Source organism: Syngnathoides biaculeatus, chromosome 3 (assembly GCF_019802595.1).
Source record: "Syngnathoides biaculeatus isolate LvHL_M chromosome 3, ASM1980259v1, whole genome shotgun sequence".
Taxonomy (NCBI): domain Eukaryota; kingdom Metazoa; phylum Chordata; class Actinopteri; order Syngnathiformes; family Syngnathidae; genus Syngnathoides; species Syngnathoides biaculeatus.
This window is the reverse complement of record NC_084642.1, coordinates 4,624,498-4,648,073: the sequence shown is the minus strand read 5'-3', so window position 1 is coordinate 4,648,073 and position 23,576 is coordinate 4,624,498. Positions and strand designations below refer to the sequence as shown.

General features: G+C 42.3%; 1 protein-coding gene across 1 annotated transcript; it reads left to right on the top strand.

Annotated features, from left to right (window-relative positions):
* Positions 1 to 1,829: 1,829 nt before the first annotated feature.
* slc12a1 (solute carrier family 12 member 1) lies at positions 1,830 to 22,603 on the top strand. The gene is given in 27 exon segments (XM_061814378.1): positions 1,830 to 2,241; positions 3,573 to 3,713; positions 4,767 to 4,842; positions 5,755 to 5,850; positions 5,947 to 6,086; positions 6,969 to 7,079; positions 7,186 to 7,297; positions 7,908 to 8,035; positions 8,182 to 8,266; positions 8,417 to 8,574; positions 8,677 to 8,784; positions 9,137 to 9,260; positions 9,355 to 9,456; positions 10,063 to 10,218; positions 10,303 to 10,402; positions 11,513 to 11,624; positions 11,708 to 11,848; positions 15,059 to 15,165; positions 15,286 to 15,368; positions 15,615 to 15,740; positions 17,888 to 18,016; positions 18,120 to 18,231; positions 19,377 to 19,463; positions 19,562 to 19,596; positions 19,599 to 19,696; positions 22,104 to 22,171; positions 22,270 to 22,603. Coding segments are annotated over 27 exon segments (3,117 nt in total). The 5' UTR covers positions 1,830 to 1,995; the 3' UTR covers positions 22,406 to 22,603.
* The last annotated feature ends 973 nt before the right edge of the window (positions 22,604 to 23,576 follow it).

Here is a 23,576-nt window from a genome sequence, read left to right as displayed (position 1 = left end):
CCCCGCCTTGTGTGGAGTTTGCATATTCTCCCCGTGCCTGCGTGGGTTTTCTCCGGGCACTCCAGTTTCCTCCCACGTCCCAAAAACATGCAACATTAATTGGACACTCTAGATTGCCCACAGGTGTGATTGTGAGTGCGACTGTTTGTCTCAATGTGCCGTGCGATTGGGTGGAAACCGGTTCAGCCGGGATAGGCTCCAGCACTCCCCGCGACCCTCGTGAGGATGAGCGGCAAAGAAAACGGATGGGTGGATGGATATTGCATATTTGAGTGGCTGGAATGCGTTAATGGCATTTCCATTCACTTGGGCAAAATGATTTAAGATACTCGTGTTTCGAGTTACCAGTATGGTAGTGGGATTGGTAACTATGACATCCTGTATTCATTTTATGTAAGGAATTTGACATTTATTCTTTGCAATGAACAATTTGTACTTCTTCACGTTGCAGTGCAAAGCTCCACATTTAAAAAAAACACACACAAAAAGAAAAACACTGCAGCGTAGCGTCTCCTGAGCCCTTTCGGCCATATAATGAAGATTTCCTGCCTGCGCTGTCGTAGCTCGAACAATTTAGAGAGCTTGCACCCACTGCTAAGTACTAAATGAGCTATACAGTTGTTTGAGGTGACCTGCAGCCTGCAAATTAAGTCAAACCACCCCCCCCCCCCAAAAAAAAGAAAATAACTCTAGTGGTGCCACCAGTTTGAAGGATTTTTGTGTCCAGACGGAAGGTCCAGGTACGCCCAACAAAGAAGACTGCAGTGTGGAGCAAGACTTTATTATCCCTCCCCCACCCCCAATCTGCGTGAAAGTCGCCGCCAGTCAAAGTTATGTGCCTCATTCTGACTGAGCTTGAAACAAAAGATAAGGATTTCAGGCCAGGATGCCACTGTGGAAAATTTTCTCTCTTCAGCATGACTCATTCAGTACAATTCCTGAGGAAAACAGTTCCGACCACTGTGTTCCTTTCCATCTGTACATAAAACATAGACTGGATTACAATTTCTCAGCATTGCTAAGCAGCTGCAAGGTCAGATTTCGAGTCATTAGCGTACCTTTCACTGGTGCATAAATCATAGTGTGTGTGTGTGTGTGGGTCGGTAATAAGGAAGTTTACCTGTTAAAAAGTATTCTAAAGGCAGTTCAGGAGTCATGTGGCCGTAGAGAACTGCCTTGGGCATGTTCCTGTAATTCATGGTCTCACATTAACTCTCGTTTTATGGCCCTTTCTTCACTTCAAGACAATCCACCAATTTCCTTCAAAGAATTTCCTGGAGAGGGGATGATGACAAATTGCCGTCATTTGGCCGATTGTAGAGCTTGAACGAACTCACTGTTAAAGTAACATTTGAATTCATTTCAGCTACAATATCCCGCAGAGCTCAAGAAAAGGATTCATCAATTAGTCGTCGTCCAGAGTCTTCTCTGGCCTCTGCTGATTAGCTATGTTAGCTTCCTCAATGGGATCTTCCATATGGATATGTCTCGGTGATTCATCCCAAATACATTCTGGCCGAAGGAAATACCCACGGCGCCATAAAGTGCCACCGTTGAACAAGATGTGCTGTTACCTGCACTTCAGGCAATAATATTAGTAATCAATTCTCCGGAGCTCAGGCAATGAGGTCCGTTATCTTTCATTTGGCGTTTATGACTTGGTTAATGGTTAAGCGATGCCTTTGTGATGGAGCAAGGACATATTTGACACCTACCTTCTGAGGGTTGATCCTGAGAGTTAGCCAATAGCTGAAATAGCTCGCGTGTGACCCTCGAAAGTGGAGTATAAAGGTGAGACATCATTGAGTCTGTACACAAGGAGAAGCTCTGAGAAGAAGTTGGACTCCAGAGTATCTGGTGTATGTCGATTAACCGCTCGCTACAGCGCTCGGCTCTTCAGAAACATTCTTGGATGCCTGAAGATCTCAAACTCACGCAGGTGTTTTGCCCTTGACATTTTTTTTATAATCCCGAGAAGCTCCTTCAGCGTTCCTGATGGAGAAGGTGACGTCCAACGGCGGGGAGCACGTTAACCCCGCTTATGATTCCACCCTGGACGGGCCGCCAGTCTACGAGAACAACGACGACCACCGCACGGTCCGGCCCTCGGTGGTCAGCGCTTTCGGTCACGACACTTTGGACCGCGTGCCCAACATCGACTTTTATCGCAACGCGGGCAGCGTGAGCGGCCACCGGGCCGTGCGGCCGTCGCTGCAGGAGCTTCACGATGTCTTTCAAAAGGTCAGTCGGCAACGTGATCTGTTCTGTTCCCTTACAAATATCCAGAATCCACCTTTTGACTTTTATTGCGGGGTGTGATGTCTTGGTCCAAGCAGATCTCAAGAAGAATTAAAACAGCTAGCACTTTGATGCTTGTGTTAAAAAAATGAAAAAAAAATTAAAAAGTAGTAAAAGTAAAAAAAAGTGTTAAAACTAGACATCCTTTTTTTCTGATTGCTTTTCGGATAGTACAATAATAATACAATTTTGTCTACAAATCATTCCTGCAACCGACAATATCAAACATTTCTCTGAGATGAGGCCTTTGCTTGTTTTTGCCTTCGTCATGAATTCACCCCAGTAAACATTTTTCCATGTCTCGCCCGTCATAGTTTTTATATTTTTTTTCCTGCCATATGCGTATACAATCTTAACATATCAACCAATCAGAATCCCTATATCTTATTCATCGAAAGTCTTTTTTTTTTTTTAAATCTTGCAGGAAAACAAGATTGAAAAAAATTAACAAACCTATTTTGATAAGGGGGTACAATATACAGATATGTCTTTTCCAATGTATCAAATTAAAATAAAAAGTTGGGAAAAAAATATTCAAATAAATAAAGTACAGAAAACGGAACATTCTGCTAGCAGATTTTCCTTTCCAGTTACTGGAAAGTTCCATTCAGCGAAGTTCGCCGACGTATACAGCCTCCGTCATTGTCCACAGTTCACCTTTTATCGCAAAAGAAAATAAAAACAAGGTTCTGTAAGTTGTTCCTTCATCAAAGTATTTAACACGCTTAAGACTTTTTACTGCTCCTTTTATTCGACCTTTATCGTGCTCTCGATTGCGGTCGCGATGGGGATGTAAGTCATTTAAGTTTTATGGGTTGGGCTAAATTATTTCTGGACTGGGTTTGAAATATTTTCTCACTGCTGTCAGATTTGTAAAATAGCGTGGAAACATCCAAGGTCATCCATCATTGAAAACAGCACAAACGGTTCTCTAAGTGATGAATGGCCTGGACGCGTAGCTTTGGATACTTTAAAACGACGTTTGTTACACTAAGACAATTTACCACAGTGGGGAAATCAAATGCATCGGTGAGGTCAGACTAAACAAAATGCTTGGGAGTCATTTAAGGTGCTTTATTTATCATCCTGGAAGACTTCAAATGAATTTTGTCCTTTTCTCCTCAGTTCTCAAGGGCAGACACGCAGCAGCGTAATCGACTGACATTTGATTTATCAAATCTTCATCCCAAAAGCAACGCGCGCATTCTATCTCTAAGTAAGCCGCATTAAGGTAAAAGTGCTCTAAAATGTCTACCCCCCCACCCTCCCCGCAGAACGGAGCCATCTCGGTGCCGGACACCGTGGAGGACGACAGCGAGGGGAGCGACGGCACGCCCTCCGACGACCTGGAGTCTGCCGTTCCCCTGGACAGCGGAAAAGGGGCCGTAAAGTTCGGATGGATTCGGGGGGTGCTGGTAAGTTTTGGACGAGCGCAGTCCATGGAAAACTAGGAAAACGGCCATGGAAAACGCACAAGTAGAGCACCAAAGATGTACAGGTAGTATGACGAGGACACAGTAGTAGAAACAGTACGGCGCACTAGTGACTATCTCGATGTCTTACTTGTGATATGTTTTTCCCATTATGGCCCCCACAATATATGACATTTCTGAGCACCAGTAGAATGACAATGGCGCAAGGGTGTAGTTTCACTATTATTTCTTACTAGTGAAGTTTTATATTACACTAGAAAACTATTAGGGATCACTGCAATAATGAGTTGGGTGTTCTAGCAGAACTACTGTCGTACTAGTGTTTTTTTGCCCCCACTACTGTACTGTGTGACATTTCTGCCGACTGGTAGAACAACTAGGCGGCACGGCGGATCAGCTGGTAAAGCATTGGTCTCACAGTTCTGAGGTCCCGGGTTCATTCCCGGACCTTCCGGTGTGGAGTTTGCATGTTCTCCCCGTGTCTGCGTGGGTTTTCTTCGGGCACTCCGTCCCAAAAACATGCAACATTAATTGGACGCTCTAAATTGTCCATGGGTGTGATTGTGAGTGCGGCTGTTTGTCTCGATGTGCCCAGCGATTGGCTGGGGACCAGTTCACGGTGTACCTCGCCTCCTGCCTGTTGACAGCAGGGATAGGCTCCAGCATTCCCCGCGACCCTAGTGAGGATAAGCGGCAAAGAAAATGGATGGGTTTGATGGTAGAACAACCAGGGCACAGTAGTGGAATGATCAGAGTTAGAGTGACTGTCTTGAGACGTTTCTTCCGATACTGGATGACGTTTCTGTGCACTCACCGATTGACAAGCGCACACTAGTAGAACTATTTGGGCACACTAGTTGACATCTCACTAGTTGAAAGACCGACGAGTACTAGTAGACCTTACTACCTTATGACATTTCTCCCCACGAGCAGAATGACTGGCGTATAGAATTAGTTTGTTTTGAAGCGCATTTCTGCCGTCTTACCCTCATCCCGCAGACGAAGGCGCTCACTGTGGACATTTGTCTCCCGCAGGTGAGATGCATGCTGAACATTTGGGGCGTCATGCTGTTCATCCGCCTGTCTTGGGTGTTCGGACAGGCCGGCTGGGGTGAGTCAGTCTCGTGCTGCCGCAAACGATTACTAGTTACTAGTCCAGCAGAGCAGATACTGATGTGAACTTAGCGCTCTTGATTTTGTTGCCGGTTTTCCATGCAAACGGTCCGATTGTGACGGACAGTACAGTATCTAACACGCATCACAGTCTCCTCAAAATGTTAACTTCCCAAGAATGCTAACTTAGCCTTTATACTTATTTAAGAAAACTAGGAAGTTTGAGATCACAGACTGAAAAGATCAGATTTTTCCCACTGACGGTCACATGATTTATTAAAATAAACAAAACACAAATTTACTGCGGTAGTCAGTGTTGTTTACAATTGCAATGTTTGGTTTCTGGGCCCCTTAAATGCCGAGTGAGATTAGTCAAGGGTCCTGGTGGTCTCGAATAGCCTGAATTACATTTGAAAAGGGACTAATTGCATTACTCAAACATGAAACACAAACATTTTAAAGGGACAACACTGAAAAATTACACTTTGCTACTATGTAAAGTAGCGTTTACTGTCCAGTCCAAAAATTTCAATGCACAGCCATGAATGGCTAAATCGTTGGCAACAAAAGTGAGTACACCCATAAGTGAAACTATCCAAATGGGACCCACTTTCCCTCCGGTCAAAGAAAAGATAAGATGCAATAACGGATTTAAAAAAAATGTGAATTCTCTGCTTACTTTTGTGGGGCCACTGCGCATTTTCCTCACTCGAGAATTTATTGATCGGCCTGAGCTTTTGTTCGGAGCTGTTTTGAAAAGTTTGCAACGACTGAAGCGGGAGCCATATGACGAGGCCGTAAGGTCAAAAGGTTTGATTTGATGAACTAAGCGTTTCACGACTGACCAAGAAAATATGATTGCTGAAGATCCAAGTCCATTTTGAAAAGTATTGATTTGTGCACATTCCAGGTTTGGGAATCGTGGTTATCGCTCTGAGCTGTGTGGTGACGACGATTACGGGCCTTTCCATGTCGGCCATTTGCACTAATGGCGTGGTCAGGGGGGGTAAGTCATTACACCCCGAAAGACACCAACTCATAAGTTGCATGAAGATGATTGATCGTTTACTGGTGTGTGTATGTGTTTTTGTGTAAATTTTAGGTGGGGCCTACTACCTGATATCTCGCAGTCTGGGACCAGAGTTTGGAGGTTCCATCGGCCTGATTTTTGCCTTTGCCAACGCGGTGGCGGTAGCCATGTATGTGGTGGGGTTTGCCGAGACCGTTGTGGATTTACTCAAGGTGCGCAATGTTCAAATGAATGGATAGTCGATGTTTGATTTGCCATTGCAAGTGGCACTGTTTTATTTTCAAAACGTAGAAGAAGAAGTCTCCCATATCGCCAGCCGGTTTTTAAAATTTGACGCAGAACATTTCCTTCTTTGACAATGTACAGAAAGCACAAAAGCTACTAAAAGAAAGTAACGAGCAGTTGAAAATTGTTCGGTTTCAACCAAAAACCGTTTCTGACCAAAACAAAGCGTGGAAAACTAGCTTTGGCTGAAAAGTAACGTCAAGCAGAACAGTGACTTTGACACAAATCTAAATCTTTCTGTCTTTTGTGACATCCCCATTGTGCAAAATATTTTTTTTATTTACAGATGTCCAACTAAGAACTGTGCCGTGAGTGATCCTGACTCACCGCATAGCTCAAGTTGAACGTAGACATACAGTACTTTTTACGAACTATCATGACACAGACTATTTTTATACTAAATATGTACTCTTTTCGAGTGTCAGGCGTTTATACTTATCCCAATTCCAAATTATTGCCATTTCTCGCCCCTCATAATCGACCACCTGATCTTTATCAGGGGTTTACAAACCTGAACTTCACAGACAATCTCAGCGAGATTCTGTTCCATGACAACACTGAAAATGTATTTGGCGTATATATACGCCGTTGGCAGTGAACGGTTGGATTCCGGTGGACGGACATAAACCTCCAGTGGAGTGAATTTGTAAAAAGTATTGTTTTGGTGCCATCTTGGTGACAAGGAGCTACAGTATGTTTATACCAAATATGTAGATACTCTCTTCGAGTGTCAGGCGATTGTACTTATCCTCACACCTTAGCTATCCTTAGCTCACACCGTATGCGACGTTGTTGTTCTCTCGCTTCAGGAACACGACGTACTCATGGTGGATCCATTAAACGACATCAGAATCATTGGAGTCATCACAGTGGTGCTGCTGTTGGGCATATCTGTCGCCGGAATGGAATGGGAGGCCAAGGTTAGCGTCACGTTGACTGTTTATTTTGAAAATCCTCGAGCGTATTATGGGAATGTCGACGCATTTTAATGCGATGAATTCAACCGAATCCCGCCGCCACCCTCAGGCCCAGATCGTCCTACTCATCATCTTGTTGGCGGCTATTGTCAATGTCATTGTCGGCACCTTCATTCCTCCCACCGCCGAGAAGAAATCCAAAGGCGTATTTAATTATGACGGTAAGAAAACAAACGTAAACATGTGCAAAATGTGGTGCTTTGAGACACGAGTTTAATTCATTCCATGAACGCTAATCTCAAATAAACTTTCCCCGTTAAAATGAATGAAAATGGCATTAATCTGTTCCCACAATTCTTCTGCCCCCCCCCAAAAAAAAATATGGGTTTAAATGGGAAAAATAGCACTTTATAAAATTTTACTTTTGTAATAACATGAATAAATAGAATGAGAAGACTTGGGCATCATCATTTAATACCGCAATTTATCCTTTTGGTGTGCCTGCTTTTAGTTTAATACAGTCACAAATACTGTATTTCTTCAAATATTACTCTAAGTAAGGTGCTTTAATATTAGTGTTGTTTTTTGCGGAGACTACAAGCCTGTGAGTATTGTTGTATTATATGTAAACGTGTTTCCGCCATTTGCGTTCAAGTAGCCATCGCTTAAAAGTTTCTAAAAGCTAACTAGCGATTCTAATTGTTAGCATGTCATTGGCGTTATCCATTCAATGTTAGCATTAAGCTAGCTGAGACGCTTGCATATTAAGGCACCAGTGTATTTATTCTGACCGTACATTTCATGCCATTTTCTCTGTATTTATCTCCACAGCAAAGATATTTTTAGAGAACTTTCCGCCGGACTTCAGGGACGACCAGTCGTTCTTTTCAGTGTTTTCCATTTTTTTCCCCGCTGCAACCGGGATCTTGGCGGGAGCCAACATTTCTGGCGACTTGCGGGTACGTTTTTACGCACAAACAAATGGACATTTCCCAGCACTCTTTAATCTTCTTTACAGAAACGTTTTACTGTACCGCCGTTGCTGTGACAACAAACGTGAAATCGGCCAACAAAGTTTTTTTTGTTTTTTGTGTCTATTTTCCAGGATGCTCAGGCGGCCATTCCTAAAGGCACTTTACTGGCTATTTTGATCACCGGTATCACCTACCTGGGTGTGGCCCTTTGCGTCTGTAAGTATAACATTATACAAACAAGTATATTGTACTCCTTGAAACCTCAACACAATCTTCTGGAGCAAGTTCAATCTTCCGTTTGCTTTCCCCCGCGGGAAATAATACAAAAAAAAAAAAAAAAAAAACATCTTCTTTGTCTTTGGGCAGCCGCCAGCGTTGTGCGTGACGCGACAGGAAACATAACCGACCTCATCACCCCGGGGGTGTCATGCGAAGGATCGGCCGTCGCGGCCTGCGAGCTCGGCTACAATTTTTCTTCCTGCGCGGTAGAAACGTGCAAATTTGGCGCGATGAACAACTTCCAGGTAAAGACACGAAATAAAAGTGTTAACCTCCCCTGCAATATGAGGCTTCCAACGAAGTGTTCTTTTATTTTATTCTGATTTTTTAACTCGCGTGTGCAACAGGTGATGACTCTAGTGTCGGGTTTTGGTCCTCTCATCATCGCTGGGACTTTTTCAGCCACGCTCTCGTCTGCTCTGGCTTCTCTTGTCAGTGCTCCCAAAGTCTTCCAGGTCAGTCAATCCAAAAGATTTCCAAAACGTGGAACGAAAGTGGTGCCTTGAGATACAAGCGCGACCCACCTTCTGTCTTTCCGTCGGGCTGATTTTTTGCTCTGCCCTGTGAGCGAAAAACTGAGATACTGTACAAGCAGAAATTTGCCAGATGGTGGACAATTCTTACAAAAATGAGGTTTTCTGGACTACAATATTAAAGTGCGCTATTTTCCCTATTTAAAAATTTGTTTTGTTTTTGGTGGGGTTGAAGGGGGGAAGTTATCCATGGAACGAATTCAACTTCTATCTCAAGGCACGGGTGTCTGTAACTCAAAAGATTTGACAAACTAGGTCTTGACTTATGCCTCAGGCGCTGTGCAAAGACAACATCTACAAGGCTCTGCACTTCTTCGCCAAAGGCCACGGCAAGAACGACGAGCCCATCCGGGGCTACATCCTCACCTTCCTGATTTCCGTGGCCTTCATTCTCGTCGGTCCGTTCGATTGCCGCCGTGTTTACATTCTGATGTGGTGATTATTAAAACCAAGATCACTGTTCCGATAAGTCTTGTCTTCTTGTCTGCATAGGGAATCTCAATACCATTGCGCCCATCATTTCAAACTTCTTCTTGGCCTCCTACGCACTCATCAATTTCTCGTGCTTCCATGCATCCTACGCAAAGTCTCCAGGTGAGTACTTGGAAGATTTTCAGACCAACTGCCGTAATTTCTGGCTTACAAGTCGCGACTTTTTTCACACCCTGCGGTTTATACGGTGATGTGGCGCTAGCGTTAGCGCGGTGCTAGCATTAGCGTTAGCACCGCGCTAACATTAGCGCGGCGCCAGCGTTAGCGCACATGTTTATAAGCCTCGGTACACGGAAAGAGTTTAAGGCCCCATATCTCAGTGGTTAGGGCATTGGTTTGGTAAACCAGGGGTCGTGAGTTCGTATCTCACTGGGGCTTCTACTCCCCAAGAGGCGTTGTGTCAGGAAGGACATCCGGTGTAAAAACTGTGCCAAACAAATATGAGCGTTCATTCTGAGATGTCACGCTGTGGCGACCCCCAATGGGGCACGCTGAAAAAACCTACTCACACAGAAAGAGTTTCCCATTAGCGCCTTGCTGACAGTGCCGCGCTAGCGTTAAACTCTTTCTGTGTACCGAGGCTTGTAACCAGGTGTGCTCTTTAGGCCAGGAATTACGGGAAGTGAAGTTCCCGTGGAATGATCCTGTGATTTAAAAAAAACCCCAAAAAAAACAACGTTCTATCCTTGCCCTGTCCCGCCGGCCCAGGTTGGCGGCCGGCTTACCGATACTACAACATGTGGTTGTCCCTGCTGGGCGCTCTTCTGTGCTGTGCCGTCATGTTCGTCATCAACTGGTGGGCTGCGCTGGTCACTTACGCCATTGAGATCCTGCTTTACATTTATGTCACTGTCAAGAAGCCAGGTGAGCAGTTTGTGCGTCGATGTGTGTGACGGCCTTGTTCTTGCCCTTTGGCCTTTGCCCCTGAACCTTTATGGTCCTCTGCAGACGTGAACTGGGGCTCGTCCACTCAAGCGGTGACCTTTGTCAGCGCGGTCAGCAATGCTCTGTCTCTAACTGGAGTAGAAGATCACGTCAAGAACTTCAGGTAAAAGGTCTGCAGGATTTAAATAACGCTAACAGGGCCGGTTAAAATAAAACTTACCGGTAAATGTCATTGAGACACGCCAGTAACACAGCAGCAACACGCTAGCACAGCTCTAACACTAGCGCAGCGCTAACAGTGCCGGTAAAAGTCATTTCCTTGGCACATATATTCCACCGGTCTCATTCTTACCTTTCCTACTCCAGTGCCCCATTGCTGCCGTTAGAAAAAATGCACAAATTATCTGCATCACCGCATAAACCGTAGGGTTGAAAGCGTGAAATTCAGGATTTCAAAGGAGGACTGTCGTGCCAGTGAGTTTTACCAGTATGTTTTTTTCAAACCGGCGCTGTTAGCGCTGTGCTAGCGTGTTGCTGCTGCGGTTACTGCCGCGTCTCAGTGAGTTTACTGCTATGTTTTTTAAACCATCCCTGTTAGCGCTGTGCTAGCGTGTTGCTGCTTTGTTATTGCTGCATCTTAGTAACTTTTACCAGTATGTTTTTTTTACCGGCCCCGTTAGCGCTGTGCTAGCGTGTTGCTGCTGTGTTACTGCCGTGTCTCAGTGACTTTTACCGGAATCTTTTTTTTAACTGGCCCAGTTAGCGCTGTGCTAGCATCTTGCTTCCGTGTCACAGGCACTGTTTTTGGAAAGACAAGCTAAGGTATATTATGAAAAACTTTCAAAACACTCTTTGTGTGCCGTCTTTGTAGATATCTCATGTTTCAATGTGGGCTCATGCTTACACAAGTGCGGCTTATGTTTATACAAAATGATTTTTCCTTTAAAAATGTACTGGGTGAGGCTTATAATCAGGTGCGCTCTATAGTCCGGAAATTACGTTAGTTCAGCTCGTGAGCCCTCATCATTCTCCTAGTGTGCTGACTTGTCTTGCTAGTGAAGACAAAAGATATTGAGCACTAGAATGTTGATCTTAAGACGGATGTCAAGGAAAATGACGAAATGCTAAAACAGCTTTTTCAGTTTCTGCACCTCTTGAGTGCGTTCTGTTTCATTTACCGCGAGAATGTTGTTGTTTCTTTAGCAGTCCACGATAGGTTTGCAGCGCATTGTTGAGTTGTGTAGTTTGATGACGGTTTGTTTTTTTTCTTCAGGCCTCAGATCTTGGCATTGACAGGGGCTGCTCGGACCAGGCCGGCTCTGCTGGATCTGGCCCACTCGTTTTCAAAGAACTACGGACTCTGCCTCACCTGCGAAGTATTTGTGGTAAAGTCCGATTGTCAGATCGCACCGTTGTTAAGCATCGAGATTTGTGCAAAGGAAATTTACGTTTACGTTTGCGTCTGCAGGGTCCGAGGGATGAAGCGCTTCCAGAGATTAACGTCGGCACTGAGAAGAACCAGCAATGGCTGAAAAAGAATAAACGCAAAGCATTTTACACCGCCGTAGCCGATGACAAATTCAGGCAAGGAGTTGAGACTCTGATGCAGGTATGCATAATAATGTCACACACACACACACAAAGAAAAAGCAGAAAAATCCATCTTGTTAATGAATAACCGGAGAGTGAAACAAACACACGGCCGAAGAATTTTTTTTTTTTTTTTACTGACCATTGTTGTCCCTCCGAGACGCAGCGAGTATCTATCGCTAAGCTCCGAAGGATCTGGCAAGATGCGCGAAGAGTTAATGAGAAGCAGGAAAACAATCTTATGGCTGCCGCTATCGCAGCTCAGATAAGGCCTCGTTTCATTGTCAGGATTTCTGACTTCAAACGGCGAGGCAGCTTCAAGGCAATCATTGATTAACACCGTCGTGGATGCGGGACGTGCAGATTGATCTGCGCTCTTAACTCGCGGAAGTAAAACGGCGACGCGGCTTTGCTTCGGGGAAACTGGAAAACTTTTCGGGCCTTTCGTTGGTTCTCACGTGCGACCGCAAGGAAACGGGTCACCCGAATGCGTCCATCTTCATACCTCGCGTCAAGTGCAAATAATTATATAGAAGGAGTATGTAACAGACTTCAGTCCCGTAATTCCGGGCCAACAGAGAGCACCTGGTTATAAGCCTCACCCAGTACATTTGTAAAGGAAATACCATTTGGTACATACGTACGCCGCAGTTGTGGAAAAGCCGCAAGTGCCCACATTGAAACTGACATTGAAACACGAGATATTTACAAAGAAAGACGGTACACAGACAGTTTAACGCTAGTGCTAGCGCCGCCGCGCTGACACTAATGCTAATGCTAGCCCCGCCGCATTAACGCTAATGCTAGTGCTAGCACCACTGCGCTGACGCTAGCGCCATGCAAACAGGGCCAGTTAAAAAATAAAACATACCGGTAAAAATCACTGAGACACAGCAGTAACAAGCTAGCGCAGCGCTAACAGGGCTGGACCGGTAAAAGTCACTTCCTAGGTACATATATCCCACCGGTCTCACTCTTACCTTTTCCGGTCGAGCGCCCCCTTGCGGGCGTTAGAAAAAAAAATGCACAAATTAGCCGCATCACTGTTGCGGCTTATAGGTTGGAAATTACAGAACATGCATTGCCCATTCAAAATGGAAAATAAAAGTTTTTTTTTTTCTTTTTTGACCAGGAAGTCAGTGTGGATGCCCCCTCTCATTTAGTGGAGAAATCCACCATCTCACCCATGACCCTGAAAAACAGACAATAAGCTGAAGATGCTTAAATGCTAATTCATAACACGTTTGTTATGAAACGAGTTTGTTTTCAAAATGAGACATATCCGTTTTTTTTTTTTTTTCATTTTGAGAAAAGGGCTTGGTATTGAAGTGAAAACAATAAACTCAATTTATGTTTCTAACTATTGGGGGATGGAAAGAGATGCTAAAAAGTAACTAAACACCATACTACAAAAAAATATTGGCTTTAATATTCACCGAGATGACAAATTTCATTTTTTCTCCAAAATGAGACATATCCAAACATTCTATTCTTGGCAAAGTGAGACATATCCAAATTTCAACTTAAACCTTCAGGAGCAGCTGTATTTCTAAAAAAAAAAAAATCAGTTGCTTTTGATAGGCAATCATGAAAACTATTTGCCTTTCAACATTTCAAGCATTTTAAAATAATATTTAAGACCATGACCACCACATTTAGAGAGTTAGGTATCAGAAATAAGGGTCAGTCACCAGTCACAATTTTCACAATTAGCTCACTAATGTCAGATGTTGAAAAAGGAGATGAAAAAATGGGAATTTCTTTTACAAAGGTGTTTTTCAGTTATTTAGAAACTGTTTGTTTGTTCAGTATGAGGTCTTGGAAAGGCTGAGTTTACATCATTGTAATTTTGTGTATCTGTATGCGATTCTGCAATCCGACATCTGCAGGCATTGTGTCACTCAGTTGATTAATTTTGTTTATAAGTTGACGTGAGATCATTAAGAAAGTAAACTGCTTCAAACCAGTCTACCAAGGTTAATATGGGTGGCGAGGGATACCAGCAGAAAAAAAATAGGTAGTCGATCTCATACACACATCTCCAAAATGAAATCAGTTTCAAACTCACAAATTCACTGTTTGAAATCTGACTCATTGAGTCTGCTTTCTTTTGATTTTATTTATAGCTGTCGCTGTCGGGGGAAAGAACACTGCAGAATAGGATATAAGTCTGTAGTAATAATAACATTATTCATAATGCTCATAGACAGAAATTGAGTCTACTCCAAGGGTGTTGATTTCCTTTTAATGTCAACTTTTCTTAAACGTCATAGCCGATAACTTTCCTGATAAAAAAATGGCAAAAAAAAAAAGATTGCTTAGAATTATAAAAATGTATTCATTCATTAATGATCGTTGGTGAAATATTTTGAACAACAAATCTACTATTCAAGCATTACACAATCATAGACAAAACAGTATGTTTATTACATTCAGATACAATGGTACTTGAATGAGAACTGAAGTATTAAATTGGAATAATTTCATAAAGAATTAAAATTAAATAGGAAAAGCACCCTCACAACAGGACAGCCTGCAAGTAAACCAGCACAATCACTGATTCATTTATTCGATATTATTAAACATTGATAAACAAAATACAAGACTTAGTTCAGCTTCATTCTCTCCGGTGTCTCGTACATAAAATCAAACTCGGCATTAGCATCTCTCTCAAACGTGGGCGCAGCCATTTTGGATGATGATGTGGAAGATACCGGAACTTCCCTCTAGACGAATTCTGATTGGATGCTGCTTGCTTCAGCAGCGCACGCTGATTGAACGAAATTATGTCGCATTTTGCGCTAAATAAGATCTCGATATGTCGCATTTTGAAATAAAACGCGATCTTCCTTGGCTGATATAGAACGATATGCCGCACTTTGAACAAAAATCAGAGTATCCCGATAACTACCATTCGGAGCTCGATAATTTTGGCGCGAGTTTCGTAAATCTGAAAAAAATGCCTATGTCGCGTTTTGAAAACAAACTCTTCACATATTGTTCCAAATGTTTACAGTAACTTTGAGCTACACTTTGGAGGTTGAATTATTTACAATTAAGCCAACACAATTGCAGACAATGTCATTTGGAAAGTGAAAATACTTTATAATTACTTAATAATTGCGTTGTCGTGTTAGCGCCACAAATGCAAAGAAATTGATCGAGCGTGTCGTCACTCGGCCGCCGTTTGATTTTTCCACTGTGTGAGCGACTGTCGCGACGTTTCCAGGCGTCCGGTCTCGGCCGCATGAAGCCGAACACGCTGATGATCGGCTTCAAAAGAAACTGGAAGACGTCGGGTTCCGAAGCGGTCCAGAGCTACGTGGGAGTGCTGCAGTAAGTCCTGACCCATAAATCCTCCCATACTGCGTCTCCCGACATAGATCGCAGTTGTTCGGAACCCAAACCAAACACAAATATTACTTGCATTAAAGTGCTCTTTTTAATTTCCGACAGTGACGCCTTCGACTTTGAATACGGGACCGTGATTCTGAGGATGAACCACGGACTTGACGTGTCACACATTGTTGAAGCAGAAGGTCAGCGTGGGATCTATCTATCTATCTATCTATCTATCTATCTATCTATCTATCTATCTATCTATCTATCTATCTATCTATCTATCTATATCTATCTATCTATCTAATCTATCTATCTATCTATCTATCTATCTATCTCTATCTATCTATCTATCTATCTATCTATCTATCTATCTATCTATCTATCTATCTATCTATCTATCTATCTATCTAATCTAATCTAATCTAATCAAATTTTTTCTTCAGAGGAGATGCTAAAATCGGCCAAGGAGCAACAGGAGCTGGAGAGCGATTTCATGTCGAACGGGGGCAAAGCCAAAGGATTGTTCCGGAAGTCCAGGAAATCCTCTCAGCAAGTGCTCACCACCCGAGGTAAGGTTTATTTGTAAAGGCAGCATCAAGAGGTAAATCCTGCAAAACACGGCGTTAAATCGACCGTCTTGGATTTCAAGAGCTTTTGCCAAAGTGATGATATTCCATCTTTTTTTTTGGGGGGGGGGGGGCAGTTCTCCAAAATACCATTAGGTTAAAATTGATGTCAAAGATTTGTCTTGCGAAGAAATCCAACATTAAGGTCTTTTTTTTTTGTTCTAGTACATCGAAGCACTCACGCGCGCACAAAGATGCAACTTGCCAAGCAGTCCAAATACTGCGCTTCAGTCGATTTCTCAGTACATTATATGAGCATTTAATTTCATGACGACTATTTATTTTTACTCCTTACATTTGAAAACATATCTGTACTTTATATTCCTTACTTTTGTCAAAATAGGCTCGTTACATTTTTCAACCTCCGTGAAAAACTTGAAAAAAATGTAGGTACAAGTGTATTTTTCTTTCAGTGGTTATCAGTAACTAATTTCACGTTTTTATTACATACTTTGAAAGTTAACAAGTTTTGAAACTTGAGCTAACGCTACCTAGCTTGAAGAAAATAATGGAACGTGTAATGTGATTTTTTTTTTAAAGCATTTTTTACCACATACACTAGAGTTAATAAGAGTGGGAAAGTGTTTATTTTTTGTTTGGAGACGTTTCTGGAAAAATTATTTTTGACTTTTCTACTTACGTACGTTTATCGACTGACGACAGGCTAACTCCATTTTATTTCATTTCATTTTGCAGGCGTATCATTCATCTTTCACAAGCGTCACTGACGCCTTTGTGCAGTAGCGGTCAAAGTCCAAACTTTTGTCAATTCGATCAATATTTCCTGAAAGATGATACATACAGTAACATTTATTGATCATATCATGCGATGCACTGGCATCTGAGGTGAAAATGGACTTGCGTTAGAGCACTTTTGACCTAAAAGATATGTAATCATTTCTGCACTTAACATAAACAGGACAAATGAAAATTGAGCAAACACTTTTGTGGGCTCATTGTCTGTACTTTTTAAAAAAAATATTACTTTCATTTAAATACTGCTGTTAAATGAGTACCGTAAATTCCGGCCTATAAACTGCGACTTTATTCATGCGCTTTCAACCCTGCGTCTTATGCAATGATGCGGATTATTTGTGCATTTTTTGTAACGGCCTCAAGGAGGTGCTCGACCGTAAAAGTAAGTGTGACCACTTTTACCGGTATGTTTTTTTTTTATTAACGGGCCCTGTTAATGCTGCGCTAGCGTTAGCGCTGTGCTATTGTGTAGCTGCTGTGTTACTACCGTGTCTCAGTGTTCTTTTTCTTAACCAGCCCTGTTAGCGCTGTGCTAGCGTGTTGCTGGTGTGTCTCAGTGATTTTTTACCGGCATGTTTTTTTTTAACCGGCCCTGTTAGCACCATGCTTGCGTTAGCACCGCGCTAGTGTGTTTCTGCTGTGTTACTGCCGTGTCTCAGTGATTTTTTACCGGTATGCTTTTTTTTAACTGGCCATGTTAGGACTGCGCTAGTGTGTTGTTGCTACGGCTCAGTGATTTTTACCGGGATGTTTTTTTTAACCGGTTCTGCTAGCGCCGCGCTAGCATTAACACCGCGCTAGTGTGTTTCTGCTGTGTTACTGCCGCGTCTTAGTGATTTAGGTATGTTTTTTTTTTTTTTTTTTTAACCGGCCCTGTTCGCGCTACCGTGTTGTTGCTCTGTTAAGCTAAGCTAAGGTATTAACACTTTGAAAAGTCCTTCTGAGAACCGTCTTTCTTTGTAAATATCTCGTGTTTCAATGTGGGCTCTTGCAGCTTTTACACAGGTCCGGCTTATGTATGTACCAAATGTTATTTCCTTTCCAAATGTACTGGGTGAGGCTTATACTCAGGTCCGCTCTGTTGGCCGGAAATTACGGTACTTTTTTGTGCTTGTGCCGTTTTCCCTGCACAAGAAAATCTATACTCGTCAGCGTGTGAGTGCTTTTCCCAGCTTTGATGACGAGAGTCTTGTTTGTATCTAATTAGCGCGGAAAACATTCGAGCTAAAGGAAGCGCTTTCTTGCTGACGCGGCCTTTTTTTCTCCATCTCCTCTCAGCGATTTATAACGCTTGCTCTTGCCCAATTCTCATGTTTTGTTTTTTTTTTTTCCAGTGTCGGTGTGCGGCCCCCCGCCTCCACAGGTTGCTAAGATGAATGAGAAGCTGGTGCAGGCCAGCGCTCAGTTTAAGACCAAACAGCCCAAAGGAACGCTTGACGTGTGGTGGCTCTTTGACGATGGAGGTGGGTGACGCTTGTAACAAACGTCTGTTCCTAAAATTTTGAGTAAGGAACTGTACAAAATGTCTGCAGCAAGGTTTCTTTTTTGTTTTTTTGTGTGCGGCAGGTCTCACTCTGCTGCTCCCCTACATCCTCACCACCCGCAAAAAGTGGAAAGACAGCAAAATGAGGATCTTCATTGCGGGGCTGCCCGGACGCAGCGAGCTGGATAAACAAGAGTGAGAGGAATCGGCTAATTGTTTCGCTATCATTAACAACCTATCGAGCGTGGCTCTGATTAACTATGGGGGGGGGGGGGGGGGGGCAAAGCCACGAAATTAGAAATGTTCCTGAGCGGTGAATAAGCATAAATTTAACGGTTAACGTAATTTCTCATGTATCATGCTCATCCATGCACAAACTATAATTTGGGCCCGCAAAGTTGACCTCAAAATTTTGGAAATCCTTCTACTCATGTATAATGCGTTTTAACAACGCATGATTTTGCTTCTACACGTGTGAACAAAACATTATGATCTGTGCCTTTTATCGTAATTTCTCGTGTATAATGCTCATCCATGTACAAAGTATAATATGCGCCCCAAAATTGACCTCAAAATTTTGGAAACCCTTCTACTCATGTATAAGGAGTTTTTACAACACATGATTTTGCTTCTACACGTATGACCAAAACATTATGATCTGTGCGTTGTCAGGTTTTTTTTCAAATAATTATTTTAAAGCTAAGCACTTTATTTGAACATAATACTTTTATTTACCTGTTCTTATTTTGAAATTTGTACTCCTCCTTTTACTCAATAACATAGAAAACACACCCTTGTGCATCTACGTCTGATTACCAAGACAGAACTTGTAAGATGGGTACTATTCTTTAAAAAAAACAAATAATAAACATGAAGGGCCAGGTGAAATACATTTAAATTTTATTTTAATGAGATTCAAATTCAACGGTCAAGCATTTCAGAAAAGCAATATTGTGAAACAAAATAGAGAAATTGAATGTTGTTGTTCAGTCATCAATCATATTTAAAATATATATAAAAAAAACAATAGTTCACCAATTCTGCCATGGAATGTAAAGTAATATGACCACAACTGTACAGATATGACGTTACCTCTGTCATATTGGAACAAAATTGTAGGTTACAGCGTTCTCATAACCTCTAGGTGGCGGTGGCACATTGGAATGAAGGTCTAGCCTTTTCATAACCTCTAGCTGGCGCCATACTTTTCTTTTCACTCTTCCTCTATACCTATGTATAATGTACACTACTGACTTCTGACAATTCTGGATCGTGAAAATGTGTATTATACATGGGAATTTAGGGTAATCTCTGTCACTGTGGCTTTTTTTGTGTCGTAGGATGACATTGTTGCTCCAGAAGTTCCGAATTCAATGCACTGACATCGTAGTCATCGACGACATCCACATTAAGCCCCGTAATGACAGGTCCGCAAAAAAAAAAAGAAAAAAAATGGCAGCCAACACATCACCTTGCTCACAACGTCTGTCCTTGATGACTCACTCGCTTATTTGCATGCGCTCAGCTTGAAGAAGTTTGAGGACATGATTGAACCGTTCCGCTGCACGAGAGGACCAAGGAAAGCGCGCAGGTTGAAGCCACGCGCAAAACGCAGCCATGGAAGATTACTGATGACGAGCTGGATGAATTTGAGGAGAAGGTATTGATCACACGTTATTTATCACGTTATTGATCTGGATTCAAGGATGTGCGGGGGGAAGCGAGGATTTAGATTTAAAACACTGACCGAGATTAGTAGATTGACGGCATTGTACACAGTTTTTTTTCTGTTATACTGTACGGTACTTACAATACAGACACTGCGCTGTATACCGTGCGATTAATCATGCAAATGAGTTTAGTTTTATCAAAAACAAAACGGATTGCAAAATTATTTCAAATAATTGCCATATGCTATGGCTTGAACTTTTTTTTTAACCATGTACAACCTATAAAAATTACTTACTATTGCTTGAAGTATCACCATACGGATGAAAATTAAAATACAGTAGCTAGTAGGCCTTAGCGTCCAACAAAAATACGACAAAGGTTTTATTCCTATAAAGCAAAATTAATATTAATGTAGGTAATTGTATTGTTGCATTTTGCACATTTGAAGATTAACATTGTGGTAAAATATGAGGGGGGGGGGATGTAACCTAATATGATTAAATTAAAGTATTTTCCACATCAAATTTAAATAAAAGTTGGACCTCAATAAATGTTTTAAGATGAAATGAAAATCTATTGACTTTAAATAAATACAATTCACACTAAATTGCCCCCAGGCGTGATTGTGAGTCTTACTGTTTATCTCGATGTACCCTGCGATTGGCTGGAAACCAGTTCAGGGTGTACCCCGCTTCCTGCCCGTTGACAGCTGCGATAGGCTCCAGGACACCCCGCGACCCTGGTGGGGATAAGCGGCAAAGAAAATGGATGGATGGATGGATGGATAAATACAATTTAAATGTACTTGGGCGGGGAATATTTCGGATACCAACAGAGGGCGCCCACACGTTGGCAATCCAGCTACCGTGCCGCTAATATGATTTAATTAATGTATTTTCCGCATCAAATTTAAATAAAAATTAGACCTGAATAAATGTTTTAAGATGAAGTGAAAATCTTTTGAATCTAAACAAATACAATTCTGATGTGGCGGCACGGTGAAACAGCTGGAAAGCGTTGGCCTCACAGTTCTGAGGACCCCGGTTCGATCCCGGGCTACCCCTGTGTGGGGTTTGCATGTTCTCCCCGTGCCTGCGTGGTTTTTCTCCGGGCACTCTGGTTTCCTCCCACATCCCAAGAAACACGCAACATTAATTGGACACTCTAAATTGCCCCGGGGTGTGATTGTGAGTGCGGCTGTTTGTCTCTATGTGCCCTGCGATTGGCTGGCGACCAGTTCAGGGTGTACCCCGCCTCGTGCCAGTTGACAGCCGGGATAGGCTCCGCCACTCCCCCGCGACCCTCGTGAGGATAAGCGGCAAAGAAAATGGATGGACGGATGGCGAATTCAAATGTACTTGGACGGGGATTATTTCAGATACCAGCAGAGGGCGCCCATACATTGGCAATCACTGTAAACTGTATATTCAAACCTCACATCCAATGAAGTTAAAACATTATAAAATGTCGATTAAAAAACGGAATACAATGATGTGCGTAGCAATATGTGGATTATGAGACACGTGTACGTAAATGATTGCACAGTTCAATCACTCTTCTCAATCAAATATAAGAGAAAGACCGAAAAACGCTGCCAAGTGGGAGATCGGCCGCTGCCCTCAATGGAGGCTCGTCATCGAGACTTTCCCCAAAACAGCAACATTACGATCAGTCATTGTCGTTTCCAAAATGGGCTAATCTTGACGCATCATTCCTTCTTTACTTGCACCAAAAAAAGAGGAAAGAAAAGCAATCCATGACGCAGTTGGCTTGTTCCAAGAAAACATTTTATTGGAATTCAAACAGCAAAAATGAAGCAAATAAAATTGTTTCCACGTCGCACGGGCACAGCAAAACAGGTCAATAAACAAAAAAAAGAAAATGAGGAAAAGAAAATGAGGAGGATTGCAGATGATGATGGATGTTGATGATGATGTTAATGATGGTCAAAAAACTATTTCGCCCAACCGTCCATATTTCTACTGTCCCTCTCCGTCCGGCTAACTTTTGTTCTTCTTCCGGTTCATCGCAACGTATCAATTGTGTGGCAAACCTCAAATCCTCATTTTAAATATCCCAGAATGCAATATAATCATCACCCACAGCATACATAGAATAAACAATTTGTGAATACACAATGTCAAATCCTTAAATTTTTGCAGAAATTATTTCACTAATTATGTCGTGTCATTATCCAAGCCACTTATCCTCACGAGGGTTGCGGGAAAGGTGGAGCCTATCCCAGCTAGCTTCGGGCGAAAGGCAGACTGCACCTTGAACTGGTCGCCAGTCAGTCGCAGGGCAAATCTAAATATTGTTGAGTGAAAATATTTGAAGCACAGAAATGACATTTCGGCTCTTAGTCATTAATGAGCGAAACCGCTTCTCCTTTCCAGACTAACCTGCAAATTCGACTCAATGAGTTGCTTCAGGAGAACTCCAACTCAGCCAACCTGATTGTGGTGTAAGTAGAACAATTTTCACCCCATAATCCTACCAACATGTATGCTTTAAAAACTAAAAAAAAAAAAAAAAAAATGGATTCTGTTGACGCCCACGCAGGAGCATGCCGATTGCTCGAAAGGAAACCATCTCGGACTTCCTCTACATGGCCTGGTTGGACGCCCTGAGCCAGGGCCTCCCGCCCACCGTCCTCATTAGGGGCAACCACAAAAGTGTGCTCACTTTCTACTCGTGAGAGCCCTCCCACAGAAAATCTGAAAACAACAACAACAACAAAAAAAAAGCTTACACCGTGACAATGAGACATGTTCCAAAACCCTTCCGGACCGCTCGAGACCTCCGACCAACCAGACCAGAGCGCGTGGGAAAATGCTTCTCTGATTATTTCCGAGGCCACAAAAACGATAACGGACACTTATGGATTGTTTTAAATGCATAACCTCAGTGGAATTCCTTGAAATAAATTGGGACGCCCGTTTGCTGTGAGTAGGAGGCTAAACTCATTAATCAATCATTTTTTATGGGGGATGAAACAATTGTTCATCAACGATTTAAGAGCGTGACATTGAATTTTGACAATAATGCCTAACCTCATTTTCTTCAAAAATAAAAACTGTCAGATAATATATTATTATGTGCATCCCTTCCATATTTTATTTCACTTTAGATATATTTGAAGTTTTGTTCAGGTAACCATTGTTTCATAATCGTTTTGAATGTTTGTTTCTATTTAAGTATACTTCCTGTAAGTGCTTGTGTATGTAAAAATCATTTAAAAAAATTAAAAACATTTTTTGTAAATTTTGTGTGACTCTTGGCTGGTGTTTGCTAGGGAGTGAATATTATTAGTAATAATATTAATATATTGAAGAGTTGGATCATTTAGAACAAGGCCTTATTTCATAATTCCAATTAGTTCCAATTTAATTAATATGATAATATGATGAAGGGAATCGAGGGTACCGATGTGTAAACACAAGCAGTGTTTTGACTAATATCAATTAATTTGTACTACACATAAGAAGCAATAAAAAGCGTGATCAAAGTGCAAATTCAGTTTGGTTTCAAATCATCAACATTAGTTTGTGCCACGTCACACAGAATAGTTGCAAAATTTCAGATTTTGATCAAACAAAAGACAGGTTTTCTCCAGGCACTCCATTTTCCTCCCACATCACAAAAACATGCAACATTCATTGGACACTCTAAATTGTCCGTAGGTGTGATTGTGAGTACAATTGTCTCCATGTGCTCTGCGATTGGCTGGCAAACAGTTCAGGGTGTGCCCCGCCTCCTGCCCCTTGACAGCTGGGATACGCTCCAGCACTCCCCGCTACCCTCGTGAGGATAAGCGGTGAAGAAAATGGATGGATGGATGGACGTTAGAATAGCAAGTGAAACACCTG